At 47.6% G+C, this 14,224-nt stretch overlaps 1 protein-coding gene across 3 annotated transcripts in view; it reads left to right on the top strand.

The window, feature by feature from the left end:
* EPHB3 (EPH receptor B3) overlaps window positions 1–14,224 on the top strand; it is an 87,162-nt gene that overhangs the window by 58,197 nt on the left and 14,741 nt on the right. For all 3 annotated transcript variants that reach the window (XM_082223977.1, XM_082223976.1, XM_082223978.1), the window contains exon 4: window positions 13,840–13,995. In XM_082223977.1, coding sequence (XP_082080103.1) covers window positions 13,840–13,995 — 156 coding nt within the window. The remainder of the gene's footprint in view (window positions 1–13,839; window positions 13,996–14,224) is intronic.

Below are 14,224 nucleotides of genomic sequence, written 5' to 3'. Positions count from 1 at the left end.
CCCAGCTTTTATCAAAGCACCCCTCATTGCCTGGAGAAAGTCTTAACACAGGTGACTAGGTGGGTGTTTGCAACCCTGCACTTACAGTTACATGCAGAACTTGCTTTTCCCAAACAGTAGTCATGTCCAAGCTCAGCTCTGCTGGGGGGGGGGGACGGATGACTTTGATGCATAGTAATATTTTCCCTGTTCAGCTGAGCAGCCAGCAGTAGGGCAGATAGAGATTACACACAGTTGATGGCTCCTCTGTGCACACAAATCCCCCGCATGCAGAAAACCAATCAGTCAGGGAGAAGAGCGAGAAGGTAAAGCTGCCAGTCGACATCTTTTGGGGGTGGGGTGGGGGGAGGGGGAGAATTCTACCAGGTGAGCTTGAACCTGCTGACTAGAGCCCACACACAGATTTACCACTGTTTGTCAAAACTACACCAGCAAGAACCCACGCTTCCATGAATGTACTTGACAGCTGGGCAAGGGTTAATTTATAACCCCAGGAAGGCAAACCCCATCTTTGGGCCTCTGGTAAACAAACAGATTTATCAACAAAAGCTCAGCACGGACTCCATGGGAAGAGTCAACTGAGAACACTCCATTAGCAGTTACTACTATTGTGGGTTGCAATGCCACATCTATACACAATATATATACGTTGGTGCTGTGAACAAGGGATGTGGGAACCTGTAGCTTGTCAGTAGGCCTGGGTAATTTACCAATATGTCGCCCTGGACTGGTTTGAGGGCTAGAGTCCTGTGGTGCCTCATGGGGCCAGGGCTGTTGCAACTGGTTCCTCCCAGGTTTATGGCAACCCACGTCAGAAGTGTTTTTTGGCAAATCCTTGGGTGTCAAATTTCCTTTGGCCCAAAAGTTGTTCAAATAAGGCAATCCTACTATATCATAGTATAGTCGGCGGTTCGAATCCCCGCGACGGGGTAAAGCTCCCATTGCTCGGTCCCTGCTCCTGCCAACCTAGCAATTTGAAAGCACGTCAGAGTGCAAGTAGATAAATAGGTACCGCTCTGGTGGGAAGGTAAACGTCGTTTCTGTGTGCTCCTCTGGTTTCACCAGAAGCGGCTTAGTCATGCCGCTGTACGCCGGCTCCCTTGGCTAATAAAGCGAGATGAGCACCGCAACCCCAGAGTCGGTCACGACTGGACCTAAGGGTCAGAGGTCCCTTTACCTTTACTACAGTGGTGCCTCGCAAGACGAAATTAATTCGTTCCGCAAGTTTTTTCTTCTTGCGAGTTTTTCGTCTTGCGAAGCACGGTTTCCCATAGGAATGCATTGAAAATCAATTAATGCGTTCCTATGGAAACCGCTTGCCAGGCTGGCGGTGCGGAGAAGGGCTTTTCTCCCTACCGCCAGCCTTCGGAGGAGGTCCGAGGACAGTGGGGAAGACGCGCTGCGCTTCCCCGCTGTCCCGGAGATTTCCCTATGGGCTTTCGTCTTGCGAAGGAAGCCCATAGGGAAATTCGTTTTGCGAAGCGCCTCCAAAACGGAAAACCCTTTCGTCTAGCGGGTTTTCCGTCTTGCGAGGCGTTCGTCTTGCGGGGCACCACTGTACATTGTGATGTTTGGCTGGTGATACATCATGAGGTTGGAAAGCTGATATCGCGCAGCCCTACTTGTCAGGTGTTGTTGGGACTTCAGTTCCCATCTACCAGCATGGCCAACGGTAGTCCTCGGCTTCTCCATCTTCAGCTCTGAGTTGATCGTTGCTTCTTACCCAGCTGCCTTAAGAAGCAAGGAGGAATGGGAGTCCCCAGCACGTTCATTTTCTCCGTTCCGGGATTTGTGTGTGTGTTGCATGCGGATGAGGAGTTATCCATCCTTTTAGCATCTATGGGCTGCCTGAAGCTGCGGGGAGACTTTCCGCCTAAGAGAAAAGCAGGCCTGCCTGGGCCTCAGAAGCCAACCTCCGAGGGCCCTGCCTCGAGATCAGGCCAGCTCATCCCATCGCTCTTTGATCAAAACGAGCTGAAGGCTGAAGCAATCCAGGGAGTGGCTTTCTCAGGGTAACTGGTTGGGCAAGGCAGCCTTAAGAGAGCTGCCACTGTGCTGAGACAGCCCTAAGAGGATTGCAGCAATGAGTGAAATATCCTGAGCTGTGGGTTTCATCTCCCAGCGCTTGGCTCATACGCTGCTTAGATGGACCTCTTCCTTTGCAGAGGCCAGGTCCCCTCGGTGCGCGGCTGAGTGCATATCGCCGTTTGGATGCTTCATGTTCCAGATTTCTTACTCAGCAGGGGACTTGGGAGATGGGCGGAAAGGGGTTCGTATCAGCGAGGAACATTTGCTAATAAAATGCTTAGGTCATCTGGTGGGATTTTTCCAGAGAATTGCAGCATGAGCAAAGCATCCTAATGGATTGGCTCCCTCTTTCCTGGCGCGGCTGCTCCGTGCGCAGAATACTGTCTCCGTGTCTGCTGTATCAGGGGTGGTGTCCCTCCCAGATGTGCTGGCTGGAGCTGTTGGGAGCCGGCGTCCCAGGAACATCTGCAGGACCACCAGTTCCCTGTCTGTGCACTATGTGGATGTCTAAGGCACTGTAATGTGCTTGGTTTGGCCTGGCTTCCTTTGGACAGCGCTCTCCAGGGATGGTGCAGATGCAAGGCTGGCCATGCTTGTTAATATAGCTGACTCTCTCTGCCGGTTACAGACTCTTATTATTATTTATTACATTTATACACCAGCTTTATCTTCCCGGGAGCTCAAGGTGGTGTATATGGTTCTCCTCCCCATTTCATCCTCACAACAACCCTGGGAGGTAAGTTAGGCTAAGGGATGGTGACTGGCCCAAGGTGAACTTATGCCTGAGTGGCGAGCTTGAATTATTGCTGGCCAGCCTTCCCTCCTCAGGATGGTTGGGGAACCTTCCGTCCAGGTAGCAAAGGCAGACCCTCCAGACCTCTCTTTTTTTGCCCCCACCCCCCGGGACTCTTCGCTTTTGCCTTGTTAATTTTAATTTCTGTTAAGAGAAGTTGTTGTATGCTGCTTAATTGTAAATAAAACCTCTAAGCGGTTTACAATTTGATAGATAGATAGATGATAGATAGATAGATAGATAGATAGATAGATAGATAGATGATAGATAGATAGATGATAGATATAGATAGATGACAGATAGAGATAGATAGATAGATAGATAGATAGATAGATAGATAGATAACAAAAGTAGAATTTAAAATAAGCTTTTTAGAAAAATCAAAATATTAATAAAATCAACTACTACTGCTGCTGCTAATAATAAACTACCAGCCCTGCTTTGCACCCTCCTTGAATGTTTTTTGTCTGGCTCCTTGGACTCTGATAATGCCTCTTGCTTGCTTGGCTGAAGAATACCTGGGGGGGGGGGAGAGGGAGACCTAGAAACTAGCATACTGCACAGAGATGAAACTCACATTCGTTGCTCTGCCTGCTTTTTCCTCTTGCCCCACCCACCATTCCATGTGGCCCCCGAGCTGTATAAGGTCCCCCATTCCTGCTGTAAGCATGGCTTGGAAATGATCCCGAGGCAACTTTGGTTGTCATTAGCTGTTGTTAACTGCATCACTGCTGTAAGGCTTACCTGGGGAGCCAAAGTGCTCCCTTGTTCCTGACCTCTTCACTGTGAGCAGGGCTGCAAGATAATATCACACCTAGAATCACAGACTGGTAGAGTTGGATGGGACCCTGAGGGTCATTTAGTTCAACCCCCTGCAATACAGGAATCTTTTGACCAACATGGCGTTCGAACCCACAACCCTGGGACCAAGAGTCTCGTGCTGTACCGATTGAGCCTGAAAAACAATTCCACCTCAGCTTGGAATCCTTTTTACAAAAAAAAAAAAGTGATGGAACCAGCCGTATGCCCCCAAAGCCTGTGCTTAATTCATCTACTTTGAATCTTTTTTTTTGGGGGGGGGAGATATAGAGCCTTCCCCCCTCCCCATCCTTGCAGCCATGCCTGCAACAAAGGGGTTGATTATGATGTGAATGGAAGTCTGTTTGAGGGTTTGGATCCAGCTACTCACAGCTGTGGCCTCCTGGCATTTATCAACCCCCCAGAAAAGAGGGTCACACAAGACGCCTTGTTCCAACCAACGGAGCAGGCAGCGGCTTTGAGGGGTTGGGGGCTAGGGGGCTGCCCGCACGGGGCGGGGGGGCTTGTGCTGGGTGTCGCCCACAGGGCTGACAGGCTGCAGTCAGAAGGGGCGCGTGGTGTCATCTGCCGGTGAGCGAAGCAAGGAGGGATGGCGGGGGGGGGGTGCCTAGCCTCTCGGGGAATGGGAGGCGAAGGAAGGGGGCTGCTAGTAAGCCATTAGTCTCTTGTAAGGGAGTGGAAATGCTAGCCTACCTTTTAGGAGTGTTGTACTGATAACTGAGACTGAATGTGAAATGCCTCTCTTGCCTTGCATAAATGCGAAAAGTGAATTAAGTGCATGGGGAAAGCCATAGCTCGGCAGCTGCAAGAGCACACTTGTGAGTGACAGAATTACAGAATTGTAGAGTTGGATGGGACCACGAGCGTCATCTAGTCCAACCCCCTGCCATGCAGTGAAGCATCTTCCTCAGTGTGGAACTCGAACCCACAACCCTGAGATTAAAGTTCTCATGCTCCGCCAACTGAGCTATGCAGGCGTGATGTTCCACATTCATTTCTAGTTTGTAGGATTTGGGGAGGCCAAGACCCCAGCTGGGGCGAGTCGTGGCAATTTGGAGGAGGTGGCTGCGGGTCCGCTAGGTGGGTCTGGCTCAAGATTAAGGCAGCTCCTTATATGAAGAGAACACAGAGGCAGTTTCTGCCAAAACTGCAAGCAGTTTTTAATAAAATGCATGTGCAAATTGTTTTGCTTAGAGAAGGTACTGAGGAACACACACACACACCCCAAAAGAGAGGGAGAGATTTGTAGCAAAAAGCAACAGCTCAGCAAAACGAATCAGGCAAGACACCTGTAGCCTTGGCTGGTGATAGTGAAGCTGGTTTCTGTCAATGTTCCCCTCAAAACATATTTATTGAAATTTCTAACATGCAGAAATTGGAAAACACAGCTTCATGTGTAGAGCCTGTCATACAAAATCAGCAGAAATGCTGGTCCTCCCAGAAATGTAATATCGTTTACTTCTCTTGGTTTTATTGTGGAAACGAAAGGGTCTCATCTACCACCACCGTCCCGTGACAGATTGCGCCCCTGCTCTGTTTACAGCAGCCATTGGTTTCGTGGAGCAGTGTCAGCTCCTCATAGATGGCTCCGGTGGCACATCTTCTTCTGAATTCCCAATAAACCCAGCACTGCTTGTCAAAATATTCTGAATTCCAGAGAACCCACCCCCTCGCAGGTTCATTAGAAAATGTGCAAACAGTACCGAAATTTTAAGTACTTGGTGATGATTTGGGAACTGAGAGGGCAGAATATAATTATCCGTGGACCTTCTGGGTCCCCAGGATGGATCCATTTTACCCGTGGGCAAGTGTTTAGCTGAAACCGGGCCAAAGCCATTAAGCAGATGAACTGGAAATGAGGAACGGGTGTGGTTTGTTAGTTTATGTGCTGTCATCAAGTTATTTTCATTGCCCTTTAGCTTCAGGGTGGCCAGTGTGGTGCCCTGCAGATGTTGTTGTACTTTTTTGTTTTTTGTTTGTTTAGTCGTGTACTACAACTCCCATAATCCTTCATCATTGGCTATGCTGGCTGGAGCCAATGGGAGTTGGATTCCTACAACATCTGGAGAAGATTGTGTTGGGTATTAAGGCTCTGGCAAGGATTTACTTGGTTCGCCAAGTCTTATGGGAAAAAGTGACAAGTGGGGTGCTGCAGGGTTCTGTCCTGGGCCCGTTGTTCTTCAACGTCTTTATAAATGACTTGGGCGGAGGAATTGAGGGGGTGTCCATCCAACTTGCAGATGACACCAAACGGGGGGGGGGGGGTGGCTAATGCTGCAGAAAGCGGAATCTGGATTCAGAATGACTTCAACAGATTTGAAAACTGGGCCCAAATTAACAAAATGAATTTCAATAGGAAAAAACTACACAGATATACGATGGGGGACTAGCACATGTGAAAATGATCTAGGGGTCTTAATGGACCAAAAGCTGAGCATGAGTCCACAATGTGACGCAGCAGCAGCAGCAGCAAAGAAAGCCAATGCTATTCTAGGCTGCATCAACAGAAGTCTAGTGTCCAGATCAAGGGAAGTAAGAGTAGGATTTTGACGAGCTGGAAGGTGTGGAGAGGAGGGCAACCAAGATGATCAAGGGTCTGGAAACCAAGCCTTATGAGGAACGGTTAAAGGAGCTGGGTATGTTTAGCCTGGAAAAGAGGAGCCTGGGAAGAGATAGGATAGCCATCTTCAGATATCTCAAGGGCTGTCACATGGAAGATGGAACAAGCTTGGGGTTTTTTTCCTGATCCAGAGGGTAGGACCCAAACCAACTGCTTCAAGTTACAATAAAGGAGATTCTGACTAAGCATCAGGAAGTACTGTCTGACAGTAAGAGCTGTGAAGTCTCCTTCATTGGAGTTTTTTTAAGCAGAGGTTAGATGGCCATCTGTCATGGATGCCTTAGTTGATATTCCTGCATTGCAAGGGATTGGGCTAGATGACCCTCCCAACTCTACAATTCTATTATTCTATTATATACTGTCCTCAGGAACACATCGGCAGCACTCTTAAGCCCAATTCAGTTAGACTTTTAATGCTGAATCACCCTGGCATTAAAAACATAAGCATTGCCTTCCTGCTTCATATCAAAGACCCGTTGCACACAGTCTCCAGTAGTGGTCAGTTGGGACCTGGTGGAGAGAGAGAGCCTTCCCCATCCTCTGGCTTCTGGTCTGGTGATCAAAAGGCCTTTGAGCATCGAAGTTCCCTTCCCAGCTAGAAAGTCCTTCTTCACTCAGCGCATAGTTTACAAACTATGGATCTCGCTCCTACAGTAAGGTTACCAGATTTTTTTTCAATTAATCCAGGGACACTTTTCAACTTCCTACTAAATAGATGGATTTTTTCAGGGAACTGATTTGTCAATCCTGGAAACAGGGATGTCTGGTAACCTTATCCTCCAGGAGGCAGGGATCGTCATCCTCTTGAATGACTTCAAAAGAAGATAACATGAAGGGCAAGGCTATGGATGGTTACAAGCCATGATTACTATGTCCTGCCTCCACAGTTGGAAGCAGCAACGGAATACCAGTTGTTGGAAACCACAGGTGGGAGAGCTCGCTTGTGCTCCGAGCCTGCCTACAGGTTTCCCACAAGCCTCCGGTTGGCTACTCCAGTTGGCCATTGGCTCGCAGCTGGCTCTTCCATTGTTGTGACTCATAACGGCCCTCCATCAATTTGCCTAATCCTTTAAATTAAAAAAAAAAAGCCGGCTGAGCCACCAGGGCCTTGACTGCATCTTGTGGCAATGGATTCCAGAAGTTAATTATTGCTGACAGCCTGGGCTGTAAATAGTCTGGAATGCCAGCAAGGTGGGAAGAAGGAAACACGAATGGCTGGGAACAGAGCCTGAGGGTAGTCAGGCAGACGGTCAGAGGAGACAAGGTCAGCGCTGGTTGTTGCCCAAGCAGATCCCAGACCCGATCCAGAAGGTCTGGGCCAGCCCTTTTTCAAGGTCAAGAGAAACCAATGGGCTTCCAGGAAGGGGTGTTTGGAAGTCCCCCGGATGCCGTGAGGCCATCATATATTCTGGGGACCCTCTCAGCCCATGGCACCTTGACAGCCACGCCATTGTGACGCAGAATTCCCTGTTTCCTCCGGGTTGAAAGTTGTCCCACATTTACTGTGCCGTAATTGGCTAACCCACTTTGGGAGATGTTGTAGCTGCAATGGGGTAATAACCATGCGGCGAAAAGCCACGATTTGCACATCCAGGGTGAGTCAATGCCATGAATCCTTTTCCTCACATTCAGCAGACATCACGTGCCCAGGAAGCAAGAAGAAATAAACAAACACAAGTTGACACATTAAGATGTTTCCGGGATTTGGGCACAGCCCAGGGTAAATAAGGTGCAACTCTAGAAAGGGATACCTCTCTAGCACAGACTAGCCAAGATGGTTGTTGTTGTCGTCTGTATACTGCTCTTCATCTGTAGGTCTCAGATCTACAGAATCATGAAATTACAGAATTGTAAAGTTGGAAGGGACCCTGAGGAACATCTAGCCCAACCCCCCGCGATGCAGGAATATGCAAGTGTCCCATTCAGGGTTTGAACCTGCAACCTTGGCATTATCAGCGCCTCGCTCTAACCAACTGAGCTATCCAGGCATGAAAATGCAAGATACATGATAGCAGCACAGGCCACTACAGGATGGTGAGATGCTGCAGGCATAAATTTCTGAAGCGAGGAGGTTGCACATAGAGCCTGGGGTCTTACAATGTTATTCATGAAATAGGATTCATGCACCTCGAAGCTAGAGCAGGGCTGAGGTCTAGGGGAGCCTGGGAAGAGATGATGGATTGCGCTTCTAATCACTTTCCTTCCTTCCTCACCAAACAACTGGAAAGGGAACATGGAAAAATCAAAAGGCTCTGTTAAATATTTGCCAGAAATCTGGCAGGGTAGGGGGATATGGAAATTATTCATCTGATTTGAGCTTGGCAAGAGGGCAAGGACGGCATTTGCTGCCTCTGGATTCCACCCACTCCGGTTTCGGTGCAGTCCTGGCAGTTTCCTGTCGCGCTCCAAATTCCTGTGGCACTTCTCTGTGGTTAGGCAGGATGAAGAGGGCTTTGCCTCGGCAGTCATTGCCGGGGTCGGCGCTCTAGGGCTGGGCCCCTGAGCCTGACCACGCGTGGGGAGGATTCCTCCGCTCCTCCTGTTTACTGCTGTGTACTCATGTCCTGCCCTGGGTGGGTTGGATTTTTTGCTGTGGCCACAGGATGGGAGTCTGGGAAGCCTGCACTTAAAAGCACGACAGGTTTTGAAATCGGAACTTGCAGCGCAGGATCTGCTGCATCTTTGCAGAAGCTTAAACGTTTAGGAAAACAAGGGGAAAGCATCTCGTCCTCAGGGCGGCAGAGAAGGAGAGCCTACAAATAGACTCAAGGGGAGAATGAGCCCATCTTGGGGAGATGGAAGGCTTAGTCCTTGCAGCTCTTATCTTCCCACCCTGCACAGCCATCTCTTTCTGTCAACAATAACTTTCCTTTCCCTGTCCCCAGTATTTAATAAAGTACCCAGGTACTTCCCATTTTGATGTGAACCAAACTAGGAGCTGGTGTCCATCAGGGAAGGCATATTTTTGTTACGTATTTTGTGTTTTTTATATTGAAATTTTATGTTGCGATCTGCCCTGAGATCTATGGGTAAAGGGCGGTATACTACTAATACTAATGCTAATGCTAATGCTAATACTAATACTAATACTAATACTAATACTAATACTATTAAAAAGGCAATACTGAGTGTGTTGGACTGGTGGTCTGGTTCAGTTCAAGGCAGACTCCTGTGTCCACCAGCCTTCGCTAACAAAGGTAAAACAAGGTGGTGAATTCACTCCCATGCACTCAGGAACATTTCCAAAATCCCAGTCTCGGCTGTTTTTATCTCAGATCTAGCCAGGTGTGCTAGTTCACTCCATCAATGGAATTGTTTTAGATGTGGCGTCAAATAAAGACTCCAGCCCTCTCCTCTCCCCTTGGATGTGCAGTCCAGGATTCTGGCAACTCGTTTTCTGATCAGCTCTGTGCATTTCAAATCTGGGACTCTCTCTCTCTCTCTGTGTGTGTGTACATATGTTACGGGGATCCTCTTTCTGCAATGACCATTTGTTCTCCAGTCTCAGTCCTGTTGATTCGTTGGGACCAATTTTTTAACCTGCATTCAGCGTTTTTTGTTGAGAACAGAGGAGCCATGTGGATAGCTTGGTTGGGTAGAGCGCAATGCTGATAACACCAAGGTCGCAGGTTCGATTCCTGCATGGGGCAGCTGCATATTCCTGCATTGCAGGGGGTTGGGCTAGATGGTGCTCAGGGTCCCTTCCAACTCTATGGTTCTATGATTCAACAATAATAATAATAATAATAATAATAATTTATTATTTATACCCCACCCCTCTGGGTGGGTTTCCCCAATCAATTTGATTGAGGGGCCCCAGTGTGATTTCCTGATGTCACATGTGACGTTGTGAGAAGCCAGGGGACAGAACTGAACACCATCTGAACATTGAGGGGGCCTGGCTCCATATATATATATATATATATATATATATATATATATATATATATGCAGGTTTTGGTGTCTTCGGGTGTCTTCCCGTGTAAGAGTCGGGGTGTCTGGGCGACGTTTCGACGAGGTCTCACTCGTCATCTTCAGGCTGGTGCTTTCGGCTTCTTGTTACTGGAACAGAGCAGAATCTGGTGTTTGAGTTCCTATAAATACTGTTGAGGGGTGTGGTGTATAGCCTCCAACGTTCTAGGCAGAGAGGAAGTTCCTAGATTAGTGTGCCTTTTCTTCTTTTGTTCCTTAAGCTCAAGAGGTCAAGACACGAAAGCTTTAGCAACTAATCTACACTTAATGACCCACCCAGTGGTATTCAGAATATCACTCATGAAATCACTCAAGATATCCCTCAAGTAATTAAGGAACAAAAGAAGAAAAGGCACACTAATCTAGGAACTTCCTCTCTGCCTAGAACGTTGGAGGCTATACACCACACCCCTCAACAGTATTTATAGGAACTCAAACACCAGATTCTGCTCTGTTCCAGTAACAAGAAGCCGAAAGCACCAGCCTGAAGATGACGAGTGAGACCTCGTCGAAACGTCGCCCAGACACCCCGACTCTTACACGGGAAGACACCCGAAGACACCAAAACCTGCATTCCTGTACCCGTGAAAATCTACGAAAGCATATATATATATATATATATATATATATATATATATATATATATATATGCAGGTTTTGGTGTCTTCGGGTGTCTTCCCGTGTAAGAGTCGGGGTGTCTGTGCGACGTTTCGACGAGGTCTCACTCGTCATCTTCAGGCTGGTGCTTTCGGCTTCTTGTTACTGGAACAGAGCAGAGTCTGGTGTTTGAGTTCCTATAAATACTGTTGAGGGGTGTGGTGTATAGCCTCCAACGTTCTGGGCAAAGAGGAAGTTCCTAGATTAGTGTGCCTTTTCTTCTTTTGTTCCTTAATTACTTGAGGGATATCTTGGGTGATTTCATGAGTGATATTCAGAATATCACTGGGTGGGTCATTAAGTGTAGATTAGTTGCTAAAGCTTTCGTGTCTTGACCTCTTGAGCTTGTGAAGAGTTTTTCTGAGAAGATGGCTGTGCTGCATTTAGTTGTGCTCTGGCTAATTCGAGTGAGACCTCGTCGAAACGTCGCACAGACACCCCGACTCTTACACGGGAAGACACCCGAAGACACCAAAACCTGCATTCCTGTACCCGTGAAAATCTACGAAAGCATATATATATATATATATATATATATATATATATATATATGCAGGTTTTGGTGTCTTCGGGTGTCTTCCCGTGTAAGAGTCGGGGTGTCTGTGCGACCCGTGTAAGAGTCGGGGTGTCTGTGCGACCCGAAGACACCAAAACCTGCATTCCTGTACCCGTGAAAATCTACGAAAGCATATATATATATATATATATATATATATATATATATATATATATATATATATAAAAATGGGGGGCCTGAAACTGCTTCAGTTGCTAGAAGGTTGGGATGGTTGGGAATCAATCAAAGCTGGCAGCCATGAAGTTATTAGATCAAAAGGTTCGTGTTTTCGGCCTGTCCCTCTCCTTTTTCCCCTGTTCTCTCCCACTCTTGCATATTTTTCTTTCTTCCCTGTATTTATTTGAAGTAGTAATAATAACCATAATCAATAATAAATACCAAATCCAGGAGCAGGAGAGAGGAAAGAAAGGAGCTGTGTGGAAAACGGCTCAGTCAGCCCTCCAGGCGAAGGCGGCCTGGGACGTGGTCGGTTCTTCCAGGCCCCCGGGGATTGGAGGGTGGAAAGGAAAAAATGTCTTGGCTCTCGCAGCCCGACTGCTCAGCAACTGTCAGTCTGGTCCACGGAGGCAGCTCCGAGGTCAGCAGGAATCCCAGAGCGAGATGCTTCTCGCTCTTCTCCCGGGATTCCTGCGGTAGTTTGAGAAGACGTGGGGGGAAACTCAGTGGCAGGAGACTCCTGGCAGCACCGCCTCTGGGGCTCTGGGAAGAAAAGATGGGGGGGGAAAATGTTCCCACACGGCCTGGGGGGAGTCCCAAAGCCCTCAGGGCGCAGATTCCACCATAAGCCGCCCACCAAGTCGAAGCTGACCATGGCTGGACGGTGGCGTGTAAATTTATGGGCTTTTAAATTATTATTTTGTGACATTTTAATGTTTTTATTGTACACTGTCATGGATTTCTCCCTCCAAGTTGGTGGTTTATAAAAAAAAAATGCAATTCAGTGGTACCTCAGGTTACATATGCTTCAGGTTACAGACTCCGCTAATCCAGAAATAATGCTTCAGGTTAAGAACTTTGCTTCAGGATGAGAACAGATATCGTGCTCCGGCAGCGCAGCGGCAGCGGGAGGCCCCATTAGCTAAATTGGTGCTTCAAGTTAAGAACCGTTTCAGGTTAAGAACAGACCTCCGGAACGAATTAAGTACTTAACCTGAGGTACCACTGTACTGTTCAAATCATTGTGGAAGAGAAAGAGCTTGGTTAGGTTGGCCTGCTGACGATTTAAATTTGGAAAGTGCTTTGCAATTTCCCCCCGTTTTGGGTTCACATATGCCTGTGAATACATGGTACATGTATACATACATGTATACATATGTAGAGACATGTATACATACATACATATATATGTATATGTGTATATGTATGTATATGTATACATGTACATGTATACATGTGATACATGGCTGTATCCTAGCTCCCATTTAAGGGGCAGGAGACTTGGATCTGAGAGAAAGAGAGAGAGAGAGAGAGAGAGAGAGAGAGAAGCAAACTTTGCCCAGGGCCACAGCCCTCCCTCATTGAACCTCTCTCGGATCTGGCATCTTCATCCACATCCACGTCAATGCCGTCCTCCCTGCATTCATGGACATTGGAAGTGATGGGAAATAAAAGGAAGAAGGAAGGGGACTCTGGGAGATCTGTGGGTGAGCGGAATGGAGCAGCCTTGAATGTCAGGCTGGAGAGCCTAAATCAGGGATGGGGAAACTGTGGCTCTCTAGATGTTGTTGGACCGCAGCTCCCAATATCGTTCACCATTGGTCCTCCTAGCCGGGGTGATGCTGTGGACAGAAAGCACAGCCCTCACTCTGATTTGGCTTTATTATGACGCCACGTAGCTAAGCTAGTTCAGAACGAGGGCAAGGTCTTCATGTTCACCACCAAGGCCCTTTTCCAGCCACCATTAGGAACCTGACTTCAGGTGCTGCAGGCAACCCAGAATTAGTGCCACCAATGTTTGCTCTGCGATGGTTCATTTATCTAGATAAAGATCAGGGTGTGCTTGTCTGTGTCTCACAACACCATATTCTTCTGCATATAAATTGCTTTAACTGATCCCAGCCTTGTGTTTTCATGTTGTTGCAGCCTGTCCTGGGATGACAATAATAATGATTAATAATATGCAAGCCATCACTCCATGCTGTGGCCAACATGCCACAGTGATTGTTAATTTTAGGATTTGCTTGTTATTGCCTGGCCTGGTGAGGGCATTCGTTTGGGTGAGGTGTTGCAACAAAAAAGTAGGCTGAAATATGAAGCAATTTGGTTTTTTGCATACGTGTACCAGCTCTGCGTTTGCATGTAATGGGGCTAAACTGGATCTCTTGTTGTGTGCCAGTAACTGAGACCTCCTCTCTCTCCTTCCCTCCCTTCAAGCCTGTGGACCGGGCACCTTCAAGTCAAAGCAGGGGGAAAGTCGGTGCACCCCTTGCCCTCCCAACAGTCGGACAAGCTCCGGGGCAGCTACTCTCTGCATGTGCCAGAACAACTATTTCCGGTCAGACACCGATCCACCCGACAGTGCCTGCACCAGTAAGTCTGCCCTTCTGCTGCTTGGCGTTTTGGTTTCACTTCAAAATGTGTTTATTTTGGGCTTATTATTCCACTCTAGCTTGAGGGTACCAAGGCCAGTGAGATGATCCTCTGAGGTAGCACATGAATGCATTTATACTTCCGCCCATTGCTTTGTTGACGAAACTAACAATTTACAAAAGATTTGCAAAGCTGCTTCAGGAATTGGGAAGATGGGAGAAGAGGTATG

This window comes from Podarcis vaucheri (assembly GCF_965113315.1).
Source record: "Podarcis vaucheri genome assembly, chromosome: 5".
Lineage (NCBI taxonomy): Eukaryota > Metazoa > Chordata > Lepidosauria > Squamata > Lacertidae > Podarcis > Podarcis vaucheri.
The sequence above is the reverse complement of the archived record's forward strand: the minus strand, read 5'-3'. Positions and strand labels throughout refer to the sequence as shown.